Below are 22252 nucleotides of genomic sequence, written 5' to 3'. Positions count from 1 at the left end.
ACTAGTAGTATATATGTTTTGTACGAAGTATACAGTTTTACAGTATAGTGCAGCACAAAATTATTAGGAATCATCGTTTGATGACCCTTAATATCCATACATACAAGTCCTTTTGAGCTATCTTTCTCTGGACCAAAGTGTTAGACAGACCAACTTGTGCAGGTGCAGAATCCGAAAAACTGTTACTGAATTATAATTCCCCAAGGACTCCCAACAGTATTAACTACTCCTGTTAGAACATTTGTAATGAAGATATGTTGGGATTATGGAGGATTATAAACCCCAGGAACAAACTAGAGAACTAAGCATCACTTGAAAATAAATTACATTTATTTGTCAATGTTAAAAGATTTACAAAATCATGAATAGATTCAGCATCACTTGAAATGCAGACTGTTAAATCTGTAAATATATTTTAGTTTAAAGTGCAAGAAAATGATGCAAAGGGAACTTGAATGAAGATATAACACTGATTGAATTGAATCACATTACATTATCTAAATTCAATTTGTTTTGTAAAAAGTCATCCAGAGAAAAGATTATATATATAGCCTATGATTTGATCATCATTTCATTGAGGAAAGAGGGTTATATGTATATGATATTGTTGTCGTTTCTAGACCGGCAGCAACTAATTAAAGACATTGAAACAGATCATTATCTCAACCAGGGTTGAAGAAGGGCATCTTTGGTATGTCATGTAATGTCACACAAAGATTTGTTTTTCAATTTGGACTTAAGAGGATGTGGAGGGACATATGATGAATAAAGACACTTATGTGCTATGCTATGATGCGGTGCTATGACTGTGTTATAAACCTAAGTTGTTGTCATAAAACCAATCCTCTAATTAAAGAAACCAAAGGAAAAAGGTTACTGTAAATTACCACCAAATATGTATAGTACTTTTGCTCTACACATAAAGGATTTTGCCTTCAGAAAGTTTTGTAATCAGTTTATCAGAATATTACATCTGCAGGGAAGAGGAGAGGAGGTCAGGTATGTTTAATATCCCTGAGCACATCCATCCGCTCTGGGGTCTGATCCCGCCCACAGCACCCTGCATGGACCATCGGCTTGATTGACAGATGGGTTCCACCAATCCCCTACTGTGATGATCTGTCCCCGCCCAAACTGAGACCTCTTGTGACCTGTGTGTTTGAATGAAAAGATAAATGAAAAGAAATGCAGTGAGCCCAAACTCTCCCATCGTTTACTGTTATGCACTGTAAACCAAAATATCCCATGTCTCATTAGCATAATAAGATCATGAGATGAAGGCGGCAGATAGGTTGTAAAGAAGATACACAGAACTGATTATTTTCTCAAGTGATGAGCAGCACAGAGATGAACAGTTAGACGTTTAGTTTCTTAAATGTGATTTCTTTTGTTGTTGAATGAATGATTGGAGTGTCATAGTCTATAGTCCACACACAGGCCAATACAAATAGCTTAAGACAGTTAGGAAGAACAGCTTTATTTTACGTTGTATTTTCCTATTTCTATGTTCTAAATGTTGCCCTGGAAAATCTATACATCATTGCAGCATTCATTTTGAAAAAATGGCCAAGATGATTGGCAGATAAAAGCTTCTTCACAACAATGGAGATTGCTCTCTGATCCAATCATGAAGTGTCTGCTGGTTCTTCCAGAATGAAACAAAGGCTGATGGCAGTATCACACAAAACATGATCACACTCTTCAGAAAAGCCAGAGAGCAACAGCTAACAAACCCATAATGTTGCCAGGGTAGGGAAGAGGAACAAATAAAAAGATCCTGTTTGCAACAGGAAGCAACAGGGTTTATGGGAAGCATGGTCTAATACCACTGATTTAAGACTACCAGTTGTTTCAGCCATGGTCTTGTTTATGGCCTTTACTATACACCAATATAACAATTAATGTAACATATTAACGTTTAAGTAGGCTACATGTAACACCTATTTATCATAAAATACTTCATCAATGAGACAAATAAAAAACTGAGAATGGGAGAATGGTCTACTTTCTGGAACGGTTGCATACTTATCATGTATAAAATACCATGCAGCCACTCAATGCCAATAGTAGTTGTGTAAATAAAAAAGGTACCTGTGATTGGCCAGCTGACTTTGTGGCCCCGTCTTCTCAGCTCCTCGGCTACCTCCTGGCGGACCCCCTCCTCCAGATTAACAGACCACTCATCAGCTGGACATACAGAATGTTTTATCAGAATATCACTTTCATAAGCATAGGACACGTAGACAGTATACTTTCACAAAATTGTATATAAATTAAAATACAGTTTATGATCGTGTGTGTGTGTGTTTTGGGGAAGGGGCAGGGCATACTTGTGCGGTCATACTGTACATAGACTCTTGGTGCATCCAGAGCTTGTTGAGGATTCATCCCAAACTCCAACATGTTTAACAACACCTAAACACAAGAGCAACATCAGTTATTAACTCATTAACACATTCAACTTACAAGTCTGAATCATAATTAAAGCAAGGCATATTCAAGTCATGTTGACGATGTAATTTAGTCCGCCTAGCCTGGTGCACACAAATTCTGACTATAAAATAACCAATAACAACTTATTTACGAACGGACAAATCAAAAGTTAATGTTCAAAAACAAGATAGATAGAAAAATGAATTAAAAACAGTGATAGGGACATTTTTATGCTTTATCTTAAAGTGCTCATATTGTGCTCATTTTCAGGTTCATAATTGTATTAAGAGGTTATATCAGAATAGGGTTACATGGTTTAATAAAAAAAAAAACACCATATTTTTGTTGTACTGCACATTGCTGCAGCTCATCTTTTCACCCTGTGTGTTGAGCTCTTTGTTTTAGCTACAGAGTGAGGCATCGCACTTCTGTTCCATCTTTGTTGGGAGTCGCCCATGCGCAGTGCCTAGGTCAGCACTGCTAGCCAGTCAGAAGCAGAGCAGGAGGGAGTGCCATGCTAGCAGCTAGGCGAGCATTATAACATGTGTTATAAAGTGACGTTCGTTTAATCTCGCTGTATCGTACAAGAGAGCAGTTTGGAGCAGTTTTTGACCAGTGTTTTCTGTTGGAGATGGTAAGTCCCTTTGGGGTGGACTTTGGGGTTTTGCACTTTGTAAACCTATTACATGCACAAAAAAAGATATAAGGGAAAGGGAAAAAGCCAAAAAGCATAATATGAACACTTTAAAGCTAATTTTCTGCACTTTATGCTCCAACTCAGTCTGTTTTTGATCATACCTGGACGTGTCCTTGAGGTTGCATAAAAGCCCCCATCACCCCCAGTGCAGCGAGGAGTCGTGGTTTTTGTGATGTGGTTGCAGAGTCAGTGAGAAGTGCAGGTATTATGGTGTGATATGGCCGCTTCCCCCCAGCAACACAATTAACATGGTTACGATGCAGAGAAAAGTTGGCACCACGATTCTGTGACCGGGAAAAAGGGATTTCATGAAAACACCTATCCATCGCTACCTCACATGCACACAAACTCATATCCTTTTTCTGAGCCCTCAGACCTGGAGTGAGAATCCACAATCCTTAGGGACCAGCCCAGTTCCAAAGCCAGCATATATGCTGTTGATGAAAGAACAGGCATTGCCCTGACTGTCAATCACACAGAAATAGACTGTGTCACATCCTCCGGTCAAGCCAGGCTGCACTCCTTCCATGGTCCTAAAGTTATAAACACACATCAATTAAAAACACACATAAAGCCATTATAGTCGTTATGGTTTTCATCTGCTGGCTCCAGCTACATATTTTGGCATACACACATTAGGGGGGTATCAATCTTGCCATCCATTTCTCAGCAACAAAAAGCAAATAAGTGTATTTCCCAAACCATTGATATATACTGTACCTTTTAAGTGTTTTTCTTTGCTAAGCATGTTTGTGCAGCAAAAACTAACTTTTTAAAATTCCTAATGTTAAAATGCACTGAAAGATACATAATGAGGCAAATGTTGCAACTACTGAATGCTGATTTATTTTCTAAAGGAACATAAATATGATATTTTTATCAAATATATTTAATTGGAAAATAAAAGGTCCTAAGTAGTATTACAAGGCCCAGACTGCCTCACACATTTAGAAGCACTGGCTAGGTCATCATTATAATTGTGTGCTTTCTCACTAAAGCTGTCGGTCCTAATGTTGTGAGCAAAACAAAAAAGCTCTTCAGCCTCTAGCGTCATATACCACTAATAAGCCATATGCCAGCCTTGTTTCAAAAATATGGTAAGGTGTTGGCTGGGAAATCTGATTGCCAGCTGCATGTAAACACAGGTTTTACAGTAACCAGGTTATTGCAGTGCATATATTGTAAATATGATCTGTAATTTCCTGCTTTCGCTTGATTTCTCTCAGGTTTATTGTGTGCATGTAGACATAATGACTGTGAAGACAACACTTTTCTTACCGTTTGCATTAATGAGAGACATTAGGTTTTGATTCACATTAAATTTAAGGTTGGTTGAATCAGTCGGGTTGAGGTGAAATTAAAAACGAATGGAAGGTGTAGGATTTGTGTATATACTGTATTTGTGCATGTTGCCTGATGCAGTAACACCCTCAGTAATTTAAAGTTAGTAGAAAATATGAAACAGAAGGATTTAGTACAAAAGAGTGTGTGTGTGTGTGTGTGTGTGTGTGTGTGTGTGTGTGTGTGTGTGTGTGTGTGTGTGTGCGTGTGCGTGTTGAGATACAGTATTATTATGTTGTTTTATACTTCAGTCTGTTTGTCTATTTGTCTTAGAACTGATTAAGGCCTACAGTTCAAAGTTCACCGTTCTGACCATTAAATACATACTGTTGCCAAAACATACACACACTGCCACACAGCAGATGGAGCAGTGGAGGAGGGACGGAGGCATGAAGGGGTGTTAAGGTCGGGGAGGAACAGTCCTATCTAAAGTCAACAGAACATGACTGGTACACAGTGATACTAACAGACACAGACACACAGACACACAAACACACACACACACACACACCTGTCCATGCTGATGTGCTGCGCTCGCTGGTGACTGTAGCTCTTGTCCAGTAAGGTTTCCAGAGGGATGGTAACATGGTCTGGATCGCCCAGGTAACACAGGGCGTCTATTTGTGCCAAGCGCACGGCCTCCACCAGTACATGGATGTAGTCAGAGCTGTTGTGGCCTGCAGCTACACGCAACAGATTAGTGTAAATCAAATTCTATGATCCACAAACATTTCATTTTTTTTGCGTGACTTTTGGTTTTGTCCTCTTAAAAAAGTAGATGGAAGGATGACAGCAACTTCAGACAAATACATAGCGGATATAATCGAGTGTAATTTCCAAAATCAACATGTCATCCCCATTTTTTCTTCTTTTTTTGACTTGCTGTCACTAAAGATATGTGACATTGTGGGACTTATCCCATCAAGTGGCAAGCTACAAGAAGCATCCAACCATCCACCATCTATAGCTTATCCAAGAAAGGGTCACAGAGGCTGGAACTTTTCCCAGCTGACATTGAGTAAGAGGCCAGGTACACCATGGACAGGTCGCCAGGTCTTGTATCCTAAGCTCTAATTGCTGTGTTGTATTGGTTAGGACTGCACTTCCCAGCGATCAGTAAACTGAAAACGTATTCTCGTGTAGAGAAGAAGCTGCATCTAAACAGCTTTATATAATCCACAGACTGTGAACAGTTTTCACTGAAACCACTTTCTACAAAAAAAAATAGTCCCTATGAAAACTAAAGTAAATTGTATGGGTTATGCAGAGGAACTGCTGCATTTTTTAAAGTGTCAACACAATTCCATTAACCTCCGTTCTAATGTTATGGGAGCTGAGATTTAAGAGGAGAATATCGAATTCCAGGCAAATAAAACCAAGACTAATATCAGTAATAATGTTAGTATGCTATTGTTTTATTTTTTCATGAAGTGAATTTTGACTCATCCACATCACCAGACCAATATCTACATTTGATCATACTATAAGGCCAGTAAATACCTCTGAGAGGAAAGTTCTCCAGAATGTTGAGCAGTAGCAGGGCAACCAATCCCTGGCTGTTCGGAGGAGGCTCCCATAGACACACACCCTGAACACACAATGGAGTCATTCCTTCTGCTGATCACATAATCAAAATACAGACAAGAATAGGCGCTGACCTTACCTTGTATTCTGTGCTTATGGGGGTGACGACCTCACTTTCATGGCTGCTGAGGTCATCCAGAGTCATGACTCCTCCATTTTGGTTAATGATATCGACGATGGCTTCGGCCACTCTGCCCTGGTAGAAAGCTGGTTTCCCCCGCTCACCCAGTTCCTGTGAATACATCAATCAATCAACTGTTCAATCAGTCATCATATATGAGGGCTTATTTCTTTTTTCAAATCACTGTACAAAACACAAAAACATACAAAATATGTTTTGCATGATGTAATGCCACACATGAGTGTAGAGTTTGAAAATATGCGGGTGAAATGTCCACTATTGTGTGTATCTACAAGTCCAATCAATGTTAGCCCACGAACAGGATGTTGTGTGTGATTTTTTTTGTTCCACAAGAACGTAACACACACCGTCATCGTTGAGGAATGACCGCCATGATGCCATGGAAACCATCCATCAATGAGGCTGAGGTCACTGCTATTGTTTCTACTGTCTCAGGGTGTGTGTGTGTGTGTGTGTGTGTGTGTGTGTGTAGGGGGTTATCATGGGCGTACTCGGCAGTGTTCCTGCGTTACTGAATTACTAAAGACTGAGTGTTTGATCTAGTAATACAGAAGAGCATCAGTGCATGCTTTAATGGTGACACACACACACACACAAATGGGGGCTGCCATCATTCTAGTAAAGTCTCACTGACAGGAAACTACAGAATGAGCTTGGTTTTATAAATGTTACATTGTCCACACACAATCATGGTCGCACATTCACATGAAGGTTTTCGTGCCAATGCATCCAGTCACAGTGGTTGTTGAGATATTTCAGTCTGCATCAAGTGGGGGACCAACCGTGAACAATGTTGACATGTTGTCAACATTTTGTCGACATTGAAAAAGCTGTAATTAAGATCAGGAAAGTGCATTAAAATACGAAGAACTTGTTGATGGCCAGGTAAACAGTCGGACTGACCTCAGTTTGACTTGTGATGCACTTAGTACTGTGGAAACCAACACATTTGAATTATTTCTTTAATTGTATTATGGATATACATTTACTTTTCATGTCTATGCTCATATTTTTTATAATAAATGTCTTTCTTTTTACCACCTCCACCTTCATTTATACTTTTGTCCTAATCCACACATTTCTTCTTTTCCCATCCATCCCTCCTCTCTTTTGATCAATCTCCGTGCCTGCCTTTCCTTGTCCTGCTTTCACTCCCTCCCCTCCACCCTTCCCTCTCTATTTGAATCATTGGAATCCTACTACACCCACCCCTGTATTCCTCCCTCCCTCACTCCCTCCCTCACTCCCTCCATCTTCCTTGTTTTCCTCTCATATTGAGTACATCACGCTAATGGGTTCAGGGTGAATTACCCACGATGCCCCATGGTTGATGCAAGGTCTTCCCATGTAGAAGACTGAGTCAATATTTAAAAAAGAAAACAACCTCTGAGAGGACGAGGAACCAGCACAGCGGTTTCCTCCTGCGGGTTCCACATTGTTCTGTTTCCTTCTGTTCTAAATAACTCGATTTTAGAAAAATGTCCCAGTGCTCCTCACGCGACGCCTGTGTTTCGGTGTGTGTTTTAGTTTCAAGGATTTACCTTCAGAGTCTTGGCCAGGGAAGGGTTTCTGAATACTTGTCCACATTTTGGCGCATGACCATCAATCAGCAGGTCTCTATTTAGTTCCTTCCCAGCATCTCTCAGAGCAGCCACCAATTTTTCCCAGTGGTGAGCTGTTACCTCGGCAACAGGAAACCCCACCTCTGCAAGCTCTGCCGCCCCGCTCAGCACCTCCTGCAAGGACAGCTAAGGAAACAGGAAGAGGAAACACACGGTTATTACTTCACAGGAAAACTCGCTGAGCAGGACATGTGTGACTCATTTTTTTTTAGATGAAATATGTGGAGACTATATCATTTCCGCTTTAGTTAATAATGTAGTACATTTTCCAAGACACATTCTGACAACACAAAACTAACAGTAGTGAACTTGTTGCATGTATCTTATTCCTTTATTTACATGTTATGTAGGCTCAGTTGTTGTGATAGTAGTGTAGTGAAAGTATTTTAAATTTAATGATTAAAGATTACATTGATTTGTGAAACATAGTACCTCTAATCCAACCCCTTACATTTTAATGGACCTGTAGAAACCCTACCAAAGATGACTAAATTACTCCTGTTTTCACCCCCCCAAAAAAAGTCCACAGACCCCGGTGATAGGTTGTCAACTCCTTGCTTATATCTCATTGATTTAACTTCACCACCACTGTTTAAAACACACATAGTTAGGGCTGGGCGATAAGGAGAAAATCAGATATCACGATTTTCTTGACCAAATACCTCAATATCGATATTGCGGCGATATTCTAGGGTTAACAATTGGTGCTCTAACAAAATATTTTCACACTTAGATTTTAGATAATCATCAGTAATATGGACATAATGTCTAAGTGGGGAAAACGCAAATAATAGAACAGCTAGAAAAGTCTGGTAAGTTCAGAAAAGTACATCACTGTAAAAAAAGGGGGGGGGGGCAGAACTGGGCCCTCATTAAATTATGGAATAATAAATAATTAAATAATTTTACAGAAAAACTTTTTATTTGTTTTCTTCCTAATTGTCCTTGAAATAGTGGTCAAGAACCCCACCCACCCCCAACACTAAAATGGTTTGACACACACACACACACACACACACACACACACACACACACACACACACACACACACAAAAACAAACCTTGTGACTACCAAACAGCTGTACGGTGTCGCACCAGCATGCAGGGGCCCCTGGTACTGTGACATTCAAGGCATCGGAAGGTGAAGGGGGGGTCTCCGCAGTGTAACCAAGTCCTTCCAGGAAGTCCAGGGTCTGAGCTCTGGGCGAACGACCACTGAGGACACAGAGAGAGGCACAGAGTTAATCGTTCTATGAACACAACAGCAGTCAGTAGCGAAAGAAGGATCTCCACCTGCCGTTAATCCCTCTGATCTCTCCAGTGTTTCCGTTGTAGAACAAGCAGAAGGCGTCTCCGCCCGGACCGGTGCTGAACGGCTCGGTTACCGCGAGCGCTGCTGCAATGGCAACCGCTGCATCTGCTGCATTACCCCCACGCTTCAGGATGTCTGGACACAAACACATATCCAAATGGGATTGATGTAACCCTTGACCCTGAGTATGTTATTGGTGAATTTGCTACATATTTGGTCATCCACAGCATATTAATAACTAAACATAATTCTCACTAGTTATATTTGCACTTGTAGTTATATTTTTAAGGTTTTCAAGGTAACGTTATCCAACTCTTAGACGCTCCACTCAAGTGTCCAAATGTCTGCCTACGTTTTAGATCTCCGTGGCCACTTTTTCCCACTCACCGACTCCTATACTAGAAGCTAGCCGCTGACTGGACGCCACGCAGCCGTGTAAACACACCACAGGTGACCGACGAGATGAGAAAGGCAAGTCGGTCTCCATTACGCTTTAGCGACTGTAGTTGGCAACAATAACAACAACAAGGCAAAATAGGCTCGTTCGAGATGAACTGAAGAAAAAAATCCGCTGTCAAGTCGGACAGTTTTCCAGCCGATTCCAGCAGCCTTCAGGCTGAACAGGGAGTGACAGAAACACTAGCCTATGGTCCGATTCTGATTTAATAAAATGTTATCAGACCCATAAATCTGCTGCACAGTCTCCAGTTGTTTTTATTATCACAGAGTAGCTGTCAAAATGCTGACATGCGATCTGTTGCTGATTTTAATTAACAACACACAGATGATCCGTAATCTGAACGGATTTAGTCTCTCTGATTTATCACTATCAGCCTCACAACATGTGTTATGTACAGAATAAGCTTTTAAATTAGACAAATCGCAGTTAAAATCCCTCCAATTCAAAATCAATAAAAAGTTTATATAAAACGTCATCATGTTGAGACGATTCTGAACCAATCAGCTGTTAGATCAGCTGAGAGGCTGGCGTTTCCCAGCATGCCCTGGGTCCGCCTGGCTCTTGCACTTATATACTAGGCTCGTTCAAGATGAAGTGCGCCTCGCCTGTAAAGTAGACGAGAGCAGGCGGCAGCAGCGGGGGCGGTGACAAAAGTCCGCTCTCAAGTCGGACAGTTTTCCAGCTGACTCCAGCAGCCTTCAGGCTGAACAGGAAGTGACAGAAACACGGTGGTCCGATTCCGATTTAATAAAATGTTATCAGACCCCTATATCAGCTCCTACACAGTCTCCAGTTGTTTTTATTATGACAAAGTAGCTGTCAAAATTCTCTACATGTGATCTGTTGCTGATTTTAATAAACAACAGACTGTAGATGATCCGTAATCTGAACAGATTTAGTCTCTCTGACTTTTAAACACAACTATCAGCCACACAACATGTGTTCTGTACAGAATAAGCTTTTAAATCAGACAAATCACAGTTAAAATCCCTCCGATTGAAAATCAATAAAACGTTTATATAAAACGTCATCATGTTGAGTTGATTCTGAACCAATCAGCTGTTTGATCAGCTGAGAGGCCGGCGTTTCCCAGCATGCCCTGGGTCCACCTGCGTCCGCCTGGCTCTTGCAGTTGGTGAAAAGCAACTGCGCTACCTGCGTCTCAGAACTGCGGCCGCCTTGGTCTCGTGAGATTATCGTTGCCCACGTGTGCATGACGTCAGAGCAAGTCGGGATCAAGTCGGACACAAATCTAACCGGCATGCATTGGGCGCCGATCGCCGGTGATCGATTCTGCGCAGATCTGCGCAGATCTGGCTCATCTTGAACGAGCCTAATGTCTATGCTCTTGCAGTCGGTGGAGATTTCTGATGATTTCTACAGAACAAGGGCACAACAAAGCATTAGAAGCTGTTCTACAATAAGGTATCCTGCCAGACAGCAGTAGGCTACATCGAGCTGTCTGGGAGAGGGGTGGGAAGAGTTTTTATTATAGAGACCTCTTTTTGCGAGAGGGTGAAACAAGATGGCCAAGATCCAATCCGAAGCACCTTTCTAAAATGTCCACAGATTAATGACTCATTTGGGTGCAGGTGTTTATCTTTTTCACAGTACAAAGAGCAAATAGGATAATAAACCTTTCAAAATCAATTATTTCATGATGGATGTCTTTATTTTTAATCGTTAACTCAAGTTTAGAGGATATACAGTTGAAAACCCCTTGATTAGCCAAATATAACAACTGTGGTAAAGGCATCGTTCAAAATCATGTTTTCATTCTCTTAAACATTATTTAGAGAAATGATCCAGAGTTGAACTACGGATTAGAACTAATCTAACTGATGAAGAAGTCTGTCTTGTTAGTTACTCACTAAACCAGTGGTAGGTGCAGATCAGCCATGAGGGCTCTGCCGTATCGACCAACTGTCTGTCACTTCCCCTTCCATGTACACAAAACACATGGTAGAACATTAACCCGTGTGTCATGGTGTGTGTGTGTGCGTGCACACGGGTATTCCCATGTTCTGTGCCTGCCATATTATAGCTGGCTGCTATAAAAGTGTAGCAGCATGTGTGGGTTGGGCTATAAAAGCATAAATATAGCATCAACCCAATAAGAAACAGACAGGTGAGGCAGACTGTCTCATTCAGAAGATTCAGTAAAGGTGAACAGAGCTTTTTGAAGAGACTGTTAGGAGGTGTTGGCTGCAATTGGAGATAAATATAGGCCTAATTTTCAGCCAGAAAAGCCAACAGGTGGAGTGCTATTATTCTCCTGACTTGGATTGGACAAAAACTGGACCAGATTTAAGTCTCCACTCTATTTTTAAAACCAGGACATCCTTGGGTTGACAGTTTTAATATAATTCAGTCGAAAGATCAACCTAAGTAGAGTTTCGAGATACTTTTAGGAGTTACTAGTAGAGGAGGTTGAAGCACCAGTGTCAAAATGTGTTCAGGTGGCTTTGCCAAGTGTCTGGGGATCAGTCTGATGCCTCTGGCGATTGTGTGCGTGCTGTGTAACATCCTGCTCTTCTTCCCCGGTGGAAAATCTGTCGAAAGTGGACACATCACACAGCAAGTCTGGTACTTTGGAGGCATTCTGGGATCTGGAGTGCTGGTGACTATATGTTCAAATTTCAACACTCACAGTAATAGCTGGTAAAATGAAGGATGCTCACCGCGTGATATCAGCTGCTTTTATCATCATTGAAGACAAATTTATGGATTCTTCAGATGTTTTTTTAAATTTAATATGTTGCTACTTAAGCACAATGAGGCATTTTGTCATCATGACGATATCCGTGTGTCTGTGTGGACTCATGAACACAGTAGTTCATGAATAACAAACCAAAAATTCATTAATTCAGCCGTTATTTTCATTGTAGATTAATCTGCCAATTATTTCCTCAATATATTAGTTCATTGTTTATTCTATAAAATCAGTAAGAAAAACAGGGAAATTTAAAATGCCTGTTATTCCAGATCCAAAGGTGCATGTCTTCAGATTGCTTGTTCTATCTGATCAGCAGAACCTAGATATTCACTTTGCTACATATAGGGCTATTGATAAAGAAAAAAAAATAATCCTCACATTTAAGAAGCTGGAATTGAAGAATGTTTAAAATGTTGTCTTAAACAAAGAAATGAATTAACAGATCCATCAATCAACTAATTGTTTCAGTTGTAAAACATCCATTTTTTCTTCACCTGGAAAGATTTACAAATCTATGAATCAGTTTAAAGCCATGTGTAGAATGATGTATGTGATTTTAGCATCTTTCAGTGATGCATGACTGTTTTGTGTGTGTGTGTGTGTGTGTGTGTGTGTGTGTGTGTGTGTGTGTGTGTGTGTGTGTGTGTGTGTGTGTGTGTGTGCGTGAACTTGGGGTGTGTTTGGGCGACAGATGATCTTCCCGGCTCTGGTCTTCCTGGGTCTGAAGAACAATGACTGCTGCGGTTGCTGTGGCAACGAAAGCTGTGGGCGGAGATTTGCAGTGAGGAGATGTTCCACTGTTTAAATTTTCACCATAAGGAAATAATGATTCACAGCTGTGGTTTCCAAAAATTGGGGGCAGATTCAAATTAGGCCCACAGAGCAGAAAGATTAGAATGGATCCCATAATAGTTTTGCAAAGAGTTTTAATTTTTGTCGGGGAACAAAAAATCTAATGTTAAACACACAGACACGCACAGACACACACACACGTACACAAGTATTTACATGCCCAATTATCTTAGGGTATAGGCTCAATAAAACATTTAGGATTAGAAAGTAAACCAACATCATAAATTTAAACCAGGTTGCCTTCAGCTGGGATTGTTGCATGCACAATACCAGGACACTAAAACTGAAGCAGCTCAATGGAATTCAGCCATCGTTCATTTTATTATTTACACCTGTGCTTTTCCCACTGTGAAATATCAAAATGTTCTCTGTGAAGGAGGTATATTAAACTGGCCTGTTGCTCATGCAGATCAGGCTCTGTGCCAATTTTTGGTGGTGTCCACAATTGAAAGTGCAAATCACGCTACACCCAAGGACCTAGAAAGTCATTTTTCTGTATCCTACAAAAGTGATCCATTAAAACAGCCATTCATGCATACAGGCAGTCAGCAAGAGAACAACCCACGCAGCAGGAACATAAACAAGCATTTTTTCCCATATGTGTTGCTTAAACAGCGTGAATTGGAGTGAAAAGACTGCCATGTTTGTCCTACTCCTTCTGTCAGAGTTGAATTGGATATTTGCAACCTAGAATATAATGTGAATTGCAAAAACTTGAAAAGAATGAAATGCCCGCACTATGCTAATACTCCCATACGTTTATTGTGCAACGTTTTGACCCTGCTGGGTTGAAACGTTGCACTTTTCAGTTGTATCCAGACCCTTTTTGCCCTGCACCTCACCAGTTGGGATGTGCACACTACCACTACTGCTCCACGCAATTGCAAAAACTTGAAAATAATTGGTGTTAATTTTTAATTCTAAAAAAACAACTACTGAAAATGTGATGGATCGTATTATGAAATACCATTTACAGCACAAAAAGGTAAGCACAACATTAGGTTGTTATGGCTTATTTAGCTTTTTTGTTATTGTTTTTGTGTATGATCTGTAGCTGTGTTTGCATTTGCTCCACATGAATGTCTTTCTATAACATAATAATATCTTGAGCAGTGTTCGCCACAAGAGGACCTAAATTACCGGTAGTAACTTCTTCAGAAAGAAGACATTTTTCACCGTGACACAACTTTTATATTCTATTATAGTCCCTTTTATTACTTTTTTGGTAAGAAATAGGTACAAAAAGTTATAAGCCTCATGAGTGGCCAAAAATGTATAAATAAACAAATAAGAGAGTCACTTCTACTTCTACCAGTGGATCTACTACAGTATGTTGTTAACTGCCTTATCAGTTGTAAAACAAACACAATGACACTATGTACACACTCTTCATGATTTACACAACCAAATAAAACACCACACACTCATTCACACACAAAATTGATGATATTTTGATCCCTATACAGTAACAAGAATTTTCTTCAGATTGGAGTTTCGCATGACTTTATCACACAGAGCTGGTATTGTTCTGGAACAGACACACATAGTGGTCGATACTTTAGGAATGTGTATGTGTGTGAGATGAAAGAATCAGCAAACACAAGTCTGTAAGATTACCACACACACACACACACATATACACACACACACACACACTCATACTTAGTCTATTCTCTGCACACTGAGAGAATAACTTCATTGTACAGTAGTCACAGAAGTTAAAAGTGAGATAGTTAAAGGTATTGATTCCCAATACGTTAACTTATCCCTCTCTCTCTTCCTCCCCCCCCCTCTCTCTCTCTCTCTTTCTCTCTCTCTCTCTCTCTCTCTCTATCTCTCTCTCTCTCTCTTTCTCTCTTTCTCTCTAGATGCTGAGTTCCATACTGTTTGCAGCTGTGGGTGTTGTGGGGGCTGGTTACTCAGTTATTGTTTCTGCTGTAGCCATAAACCACGGACCTCAGTGTTTGGTTAGGTTTAATGACACATACGAGCAGTGGAGCTACCCCTTCTCAAATGGGTGAGACAAACAACCCTATTAAGTATAAAACACTTACTTCTTATTCTAAATTACATGCACAACTACCAGTGTAAAGATGTGGTTTCCTGTGGTTTACAAGAAATGTAAACCACAGTTTTAGTTGCTTGGAAATTGATCAGTTTATGTTAAAAATGTGATTTTTACTTTTCATAATTTGGAATCATTTTTGTTAATGTGAATGTCTCACCAAAAAAAAAAAAAAAGTGAACACATAAGGTCTCAAACTATTCGTTTAACATATTGGTTGTGGATATAAAAGAAAAAGAATGAGAATAGCATGTAACCATCCAATGATGAACTAATTTAAAGGGTCAGTTCCAGTTTTGGTCTGGTGTCAGACTGCTTCCAGCCTTTCGTCCAAGGTGCTCACCATTTCACCATGTGATGCATGTGATGTCTTACAACACAGTAGAACAAACACAAAAACGCTCATAAAAATCCATTTGTAAATAGACCTTGAGTCTAGTCAAGAGTATTTAAAAAATAATCACACTAAGTTTCATTCACATTCACTTCAGGCAATCATCTGATAGATTGATTTTATTTGTAATTTATGTAAACCAAACCTTAAAACGACATTCTAGTCTGTTTTTATTGGTGCTACCTCTGTTGCAGTTCACTGCACGGTAGCTTGTACCACCAGACTATTAAAGTGACTGTAATCCACTGAGATCACTCACTAATTAACCTGCTTTTCACCGGTTTAAAGTGTCTACAGATTTTTCTTTTTTTTTAAACCTGCGGTCTCTTCTTCTTCACCCTCCCTCTCCAGTGACTACCTGTCCAACACAACTGCCTGGTCAAAGATATGCTTAGAGCCAGCTGGCGTGGTGTCCTGGCATCTCTCTCTGTTCTCTGTGCTGCTGGTCATGGGTTTAATCCAGATGGCACTGTGTGCTGTGCAGGTGGTGAACGGCCTGCTGGGATGTCTGTGTGGGGACTGCTGTGGAGGGGTCAGTATGAGATGAGATGAGTTCAGTCAACCCTTGTGTTGACTTTGGGTCACAATGACCCGTTTTTTTCATGTTTTTTTTTCAATGTTGACGGGAAGACAACACAAGGATTAAGACTATTTCTGAGACGAATTGGATACATTTGAAGGGATAATAGACAGTTTATAGGTTATAATGGAATTTTCATTGTTGTAACACTTTTTCAGTTTGTCAGAATTAAAGATTTTGATCTCAATGAAACATTCACTTGGTTAAATGAAGGAAAAGAAGAAGAAGACTAGTGAGGATCTCACAGGAAGATAAAAAACAACAACATTCTTACCCAGATACTTTCTAATAATATAATTGATAAACTGTATATTGCCCATATAATACTGATTTGATACTTGGCTGGTGAATGAAAGTTAGCTGACAATAACTCAATAACTGGGATCCAGTGAATTATTTAACTGGTTACAGCTTGACAGAGATGAATTACATTTTTAGAGTAAACCATGAAAATGTTGATCATGTTTGTCTTTCAGAGTGATGGAGCCTGAAGTTTGAACACGTCCTACAGCTGTGAGAGTCTGCAGGCGGCTGTTTCCTGTATGTTGTCTGTTTTTAGAGGATGACAGTAGTTTCTTGCTTTATGCCATAGTTGTACATTTTTGCATAAGAGCTCATTGATTACATTGTGTGTACTATCGGACAACACTGTTGAAATGACAGAGCTCTAATTTAAAGGGTTTCCCATTTACTCTCTAGCAAACACTAATGACTGCATCTTCTCATTATTGTGAACACTAATCACTGCACTGTAGTTAACAATTTTCCTCCTGCTATACACAATCAGTGAATAAAGATCCTATTTTTTATATGTATGAAAAGCAGTGGGACCATGATACATGATAGGGTCATACTATTGCTTCAAATACTTTTTTTTTCTTATCTAGTTTAAACACGGCAGCAACCTGTTAGAAAAATAATTCTTAAGAGTTTCTCTCTTGAGATAAGATATTTCTTTTGTATGACTGCCCCCTGCTGGGCATTTGGTGTAGTAAGCATGAGTTTGATGGGGGTTAAAAGGTCATAGAGGTGGACCTACAGATATATACCATAGACTGTGAAACTATATATATATATATATATATATATATATATATATATATATATATATATATAAATTGTTTACAGTCTATGGTATCGACACCATCAATAAAATCTAACATAATGTACCTCTCAATGAGTGTGTTTACATGGTGAATGTGAATGTTGCTCTTAGAATCAGAAGTACTCCAACAGAATGCTTTTATTTCAAAATGTTGTTCCACCAGACTTTAGTACGGTTGTTGTCATCTAAAATTTCCCTTGGGAGATGAATAAAGTATCTATCTATCTATCTATCTAATCATCTATGATCATTACAAATGTGTTTTGGAGGTGTTTTCTTGTATCAGTGTGTGCCACGGGAAAATATTTCACACCAATTACTCACTCTAGGCATGGATGTAACTGTTATTAGGCTTTTTTTCACTTCTCTTTTGTACAGACTTACATATGTCGGCCTTTTTATGACGAGGCACTAACTTGTGTGATGTGTTATTAAAGTACATCTTTCTGTACGTTTGTGAGTGACTGATCTGATTTCATGCTGTGTATGGGTTTACAAAATAATCTGTTATTTTTAACTAACCTCTGCCAGAATTATGATACAGCACAAACAAATAAAGACTGGGTGTAACATGGAGCCACTTTCACCTCCTCTACATCTTTTGACATATTGTATAACAAAGTGAAATGTGTAACTTTCTTACTGGAGCTCCCAGTTATCCAGACCGTCTCTGTGATGAACAGCCCATCAATGGTGCTTCCGCACCCCTATGCACATCAACTGCCAGAAAACACACAGACTTTTTTGGTCCTTATTGCTTATTCAAAGAGAAAATTGACAGTAATATGATATGAACCTGTATGATAAAAGTATGTGGAATAGTCTGTATAATGCAAAGAAACTATGGTGAAATCTACTGTAGCCTAAATTTGTTGTAAATTGTAAATGTGTTGTTTGTTTCTTTGTTGTAACATGAGTGTGATGAGATGAAGGAGAAGGCCTGAACACTACATTCAATTAGGCTAGTTAGTGTCTGATGCCTGTTATGTTGCTGTTTTTTTATGCCTAGAAAAGACTTAAAATTAGAGACAATTTCAGAGGATAATGTAATACATGCTTCACTACATGTATTTAACAACTGTAGCTTCTGGTTACTTTGCAGATCAATATTTTGCACACAAAGCATCTGTTCACCTTATACATAAAATATGGTGCATTGCTACAACTATATCAATAACTCTCAGTTATGTTATTGAGATAACTTGTTATAATTTGATACTATAAATAAATTTAAATTGCTACCGATTAAACAATTAGCTCTACTTGAACCTGCTAAAAAACTATATGCTAATGCTATATAATAAATACCTCAATCGTGTACATAGTAATATATAACAACTGCTCAAAAGCTTTTTATGTAAAATGTTAATCTGTAACTTCTATGTGTCAAATAAATGTAGCCTAAATAGGCTTAAAACATTTCCTGGTGAACTGTAGTGCAGTATTGTAGTGCAGTGTTGTAGTACCTCAAAATTGTACTTAAGTAAGACTAGAGTACTTGAGTAAATGCCTTACTGGATAAGTATTTTATTTTTCTAGACGACCAACTTTTCAACTGACTCCTCGTTGCTAAAAATGAGATTAATCTGTTTTGGGACGGACGAACTGAATGATGCTCGTTCATCAGCCCTGCTAATCGATGACCGAGTGTCAAAGATCATTTATAACCGTCTGAGAGAAATGAAAAACACATATGTGTTTGTAGTAAGTTTATTTTTGTCAAATTATGAATAAATCTATACAGGCTAGCTTGCTTCTCTAGACTCACTGTATTCAAGTGGAACCATTAGTTTAGGACGCCTCTTCGGAAGGAAATAAACCGCGTACCAACGTGTTTCCCACATCCGTGCCTACCGTGACCCCGGGAATACGTGTTTAAAGTATGATGTTTTTATCCTAAAACAGAGGTAATTATCGCGCTCGTCCGTGTTTCGGGAATGCAGTTATATATTAAGTGCTAAGACCTTTTATATATGTCAATGGCTAAGACATAGGCCTGCTTCAGCTGTGTAACGTTAGCCGTTAACTCGGTAAAGTCGTTGTTGTGGCGCGGTTAGTCGGTCTCTAAGTCTGCAGTAACGTTATGAAGATACGTTTAGATTTTTCACAGTATTTATGATGTTTATCTGTCTGAGCTATATTGTAGTTAGCGGCCGCAGACACTTTTACATGTTGGTATAACGTTAGCTGAGAGAGGAGTCTAAACCGGTGAAGGTGAACCCATATATGAATAATAGGAGCGGGGAAAAGCCTCTTTCCGACCAAGTAGTTACAGGAACGTCGTTATAGGAACAGTCCACTTCTAAACAGTTCTACTAACTACTCTCCCCCAAAACCGTTTTTTCCATTTCCATTCTCATTGGCCAAGTGGCCATAAGAACTGGTAGGAGGGGTAAGGGAGTTCAGACAAAGTTGTCTGAAAGCCAGTGTAGACCTTTTGTGATGATAACACAAAAATGCCACAAAAAATGTCAACAGGTGTGATTAGATGGCTGTGTGAACACAACATACCTTTTGTTATTATAACACAGCCACAATACCACAATATTTAGTTATGATACCACAGCCATTTAACCTGCTGCTGCTCTTTTTTTAATCAAGCAGGTAGGCCTACCTTCATGTGTGCATGTACAAATAACTGTAGTAACCCACTTTTCTATTAAATATTGTATTTATATCAAAGTAAAACACAAGCACACAGCAAACTTTAGAGTGCAAAGATAAACTTAAGACCTGTTTAAAAAAAGTAGAAGGCATGCTAAACAGTGAAGTTAATACAATATTAAAAAGATGAAGAAAAGGGAAAGACCCTGCCCTGACGTAGGAGCTGAAAGAGTTACAGGAACTGCGGCCAGAGGAACTTAATATTCCCCAAATTGGTCCAGTCGGAACACAAGAAGAAAAGGGTTCTAGGAACGTTATGTTCTAGGAACTGCATAAATCCCTCCTTAAGTCGGAAAGGGACTTAAAGACAGACTGGTTTGACTGGTTTCTGTATCGGGTTCAACATCCGCTCATAAAGTTTCCTCTGTTGGGTTCAATAAAGTGCGCCATCTTTTTAGATGTTTTGGGTTCTGTTTTATTTTCCATGCATCTTCATGTGTGTTAAATTTAGTTTGTTTGGGAGGTTGGTAGAACACTGTTTGTATATATTTATACAACTTGTCTGTTAAAGTGTTATCTATTTTATTCTCATGGATATTTTTTTGTATGATTGATCAGGAAAAATAATCAGGATTTATTAGTAATTAAAATAAACATTTGTAGCCCTAATCCAGTTTACATTTTAATCATATTTTAATTAGCTTTTTTATTATTATTATTTTGAGTGAATCAGCTTTTATTGTGTCTTTGCTCTGTCTAACCTGATCTCTGTTTACTTTTTTCATCAGATGCTGTCTTATATGTTTAGAACCACCTTTGCAGCTCAGAAGGTAACAGACCAGTGATTTACTTGCTCCAAAAGCTCTTTTGCTCATATTTTAATAATTTATCATTTTAAAACTAGAATGCTTTTTTTTTATGTAAATGTCTTGTCTTTAGGTATGGCATTGGGCAGTCCTGACAAGAGCTTCTGAAGGTGGATGCAGCTCCCTGCAGACCTGCTGTGCCTCAACAGCAAGGCTGCTGTTTTCAGAAAGGGATGCCGGACGAGTAAAACCTCCTGCTGTCCTCGGTTTCAAGAGGACCCAAGGTCATGCAGCTCCATTTTTAGTGAGGAGCCAGCATTTCCACTCTTCTGCTGTGAGGCTGAAGAAGCGACCAAAGCTTGAACCTCCTCCCAGAGAGCTGGATCTGCTGCGCTATGACATGAAGGACTTGTGGAAAGGTCCCAAACCTGCCCTGTACCTGGGGTTTGCAGGGCTGATCCCCTTCGTCGCCCCTCCTCTGCTCATGGCTGTGACTGAGAGCTACTCTCCAGAGTTGGCCTATGCTCAGTTAGCTTACGGCGCCTCCATTGTTTCCTTCCTGGGTGGAGCTCGCTGGGGATTCGCTCTTCCTGAGAGCAGCCCAGCAAAACCTGACTGGATGAACCTGGCCAACAGTGTGGTTCCCTCCCTGTTAGCCTGGGTGTCCATGCTGATGAGCGACAGCATTGTTCCTGCAGCCACCATGGTTATCATGGGACTAGGAATATCGCTGCATTATGATCTGTCTCTGCTGCCCACTTACCCCAGCTGGTTCAAAGCCCTGCGCGCCATCCTGACCACTGTGGCATTTTTTTCTCTTATTGGTACACTCATAATAAATGCAATATACCTAGAAAAGAAGCTATTCTCAGATTAAATAGTATACAAATATATATAAACTATAAAGCCAAAATGCTTTTATTTTGGAGATCTTATTTCTTGAAAATAAAGTTTTTTTGTTTTGTTTTCTGTATTAATCACAGGTCTGTCTGTCTGTCTGGTCATGATCTGTGCTTTTTCTTGAACAAAACTGGCCAATATCTAATGTATAGAAGTTTTGTATGTACGTGTACCATCTTTCAAATTAATCTGAAGAAAAAAGCTTGTCAGTGATTTTTTTTTTTCAAGCTAGCACCAGGAGTCACAAAAATCATTATTTTTCAAATGCAGCACATTAAAAGAACTGAACAAAAAGACAGAAATGTGGAAGTTGTTGCTCAATGAATGTCAAATAAATGCACTTTTACCATTCAGCATACTATGTTCTTTAGTCTTGAGTTAACTGTTTTCTATTTTTGGCCCAGAGATCTTCGATTTGTGATATGAAAGAGTAAAAATTTTAGAAGCTGTGACCAAAACATTTTCACATTAAACATTTTAGCTTGATTATTCAGAAATCAAAATCATGTTTTGAGCTATTAAGCAGGAACTGGATAAGTTGGAAAGCAATCTCCTTTAGTCACTTCTTTAGTGCAATACAAATGAGCAGAACCCCTCTTACTCTGGCCAAGATCAGACAGCTAAAGTCAGAAGTATTGA

At 39.4% G+C, this 22252-nt stretch overlaps 3 protein-coding genes across 4 annotated transcripts; 2 read left to right on the top strand and 1 right to left on the bottom strand.

Moving 5' to 3' along the window:
* Nucleotides 1–312: 312 nt before the first annotated feature.
* Nucleotides 313–9860, bottom strand: LOC120565966 (glutathione hydrolase-like YwrD proenzyme). Its single transcript, XM_039812123.1, has 12 exons — nucleotides 9519–9860; nucleotides 9113–9266; nucleotides 8881–9034; nucleotides 7739–7945; nucleotides 6135–6287; nucleotides 5972–6059; nucleotides 4983–5154; nucleotides 3507–3663; nucleotides 3232–3414; nucleotides 2331–2415; nucleotides 2092–2187; nucleotides 313–1151 (listed from the first exon to the last, which is right to left on the bottom strand). Exons 1-12 carry the CDS (start codon nucleotides 9616–9618, stop codon nucleotides 1006–1008), a joined length of 1695 nt encoding a protein of 564 aa, XP_039668057.1. The 5' UTR covers nucleotides 9619–9860; the 3' UTR covers nucleotides 313–1005.
* Nucleotides 9861–11606: 1746 nt separating this feature from the next.
* On the top strand, nucleotides 11607–17252 carry tm4sf4 (transmembrane 4 L six family member 4). The gene is made up of 5 exons (XM_039810264.1): nucleotides 11607–12211; nucleotides 12999–13088; nucleotides 15028–15176; nucleotides 15970–16150; nucleotides 16675–17252. The coding sequence occupies exons 1-5, from the start codon at nucleotides 12041–12043 to the stop codon at nucleotides 16687–16689; spliced, it is 606 nt and encodes a 201-aa protein (XP_039666198.1). The 5' UTR covers nucleotides 11607–12040; the 3' UTR covers nucleotides 16690–17252.
* Nucleotides 17253–19014: 1762 nt separating this feature from the next.
* LOC120565758 (transmembrane protein 69-like) lies at nucleotides 19015–21969 on the top strand. Of its 2 annotated transcripts, none has more exons than XM_039811767.1 (3): nucleotides 19015–19183; nucleotides 20696–20737; nucleotides 20847–21969. In XM_039811767.1, the coding sequence occupies exons 2-3, from the start codon at nucleotides 20696–20698 to the stop codon at nucleotides 21588–21590; spliced, it is 786 nt and encodes a 261-aa protein (XP_039667701.1). In that variant the 5' UTR covers nucleotides 19015–19183; the 3' UTR covers nucleotides 21591–21969. The 2 variants fall into 2 exon arrangements, with proteins under 2 accessions (XP_039667701.1, XP_039667700.1); XM_039811766.1 differs by having other exon boundaries at nucleotides 19018–19210.
* The last annotated feature ends 283 nt before the right edge of the window (nucleotides 21970–22252 follow it).

The sequence above is a fragment of the Perca fluviatilis genome, chromosome 9 (assembly GCF_010015445.1).
Source record: "Perca fluviatilis chromosome 9, GENO_Pfluv_1.0, whole genome shotgun sequence".
NCBI classification, from domain to species: Eukaryota; Metazoa; Chordata; class Actinopteri; order Perciformes; family Percidae; genus Perca; species Perca fluviatilis.
This window is presented reverse-complemented; position numbering and strand designations above follow the sequence as displayed.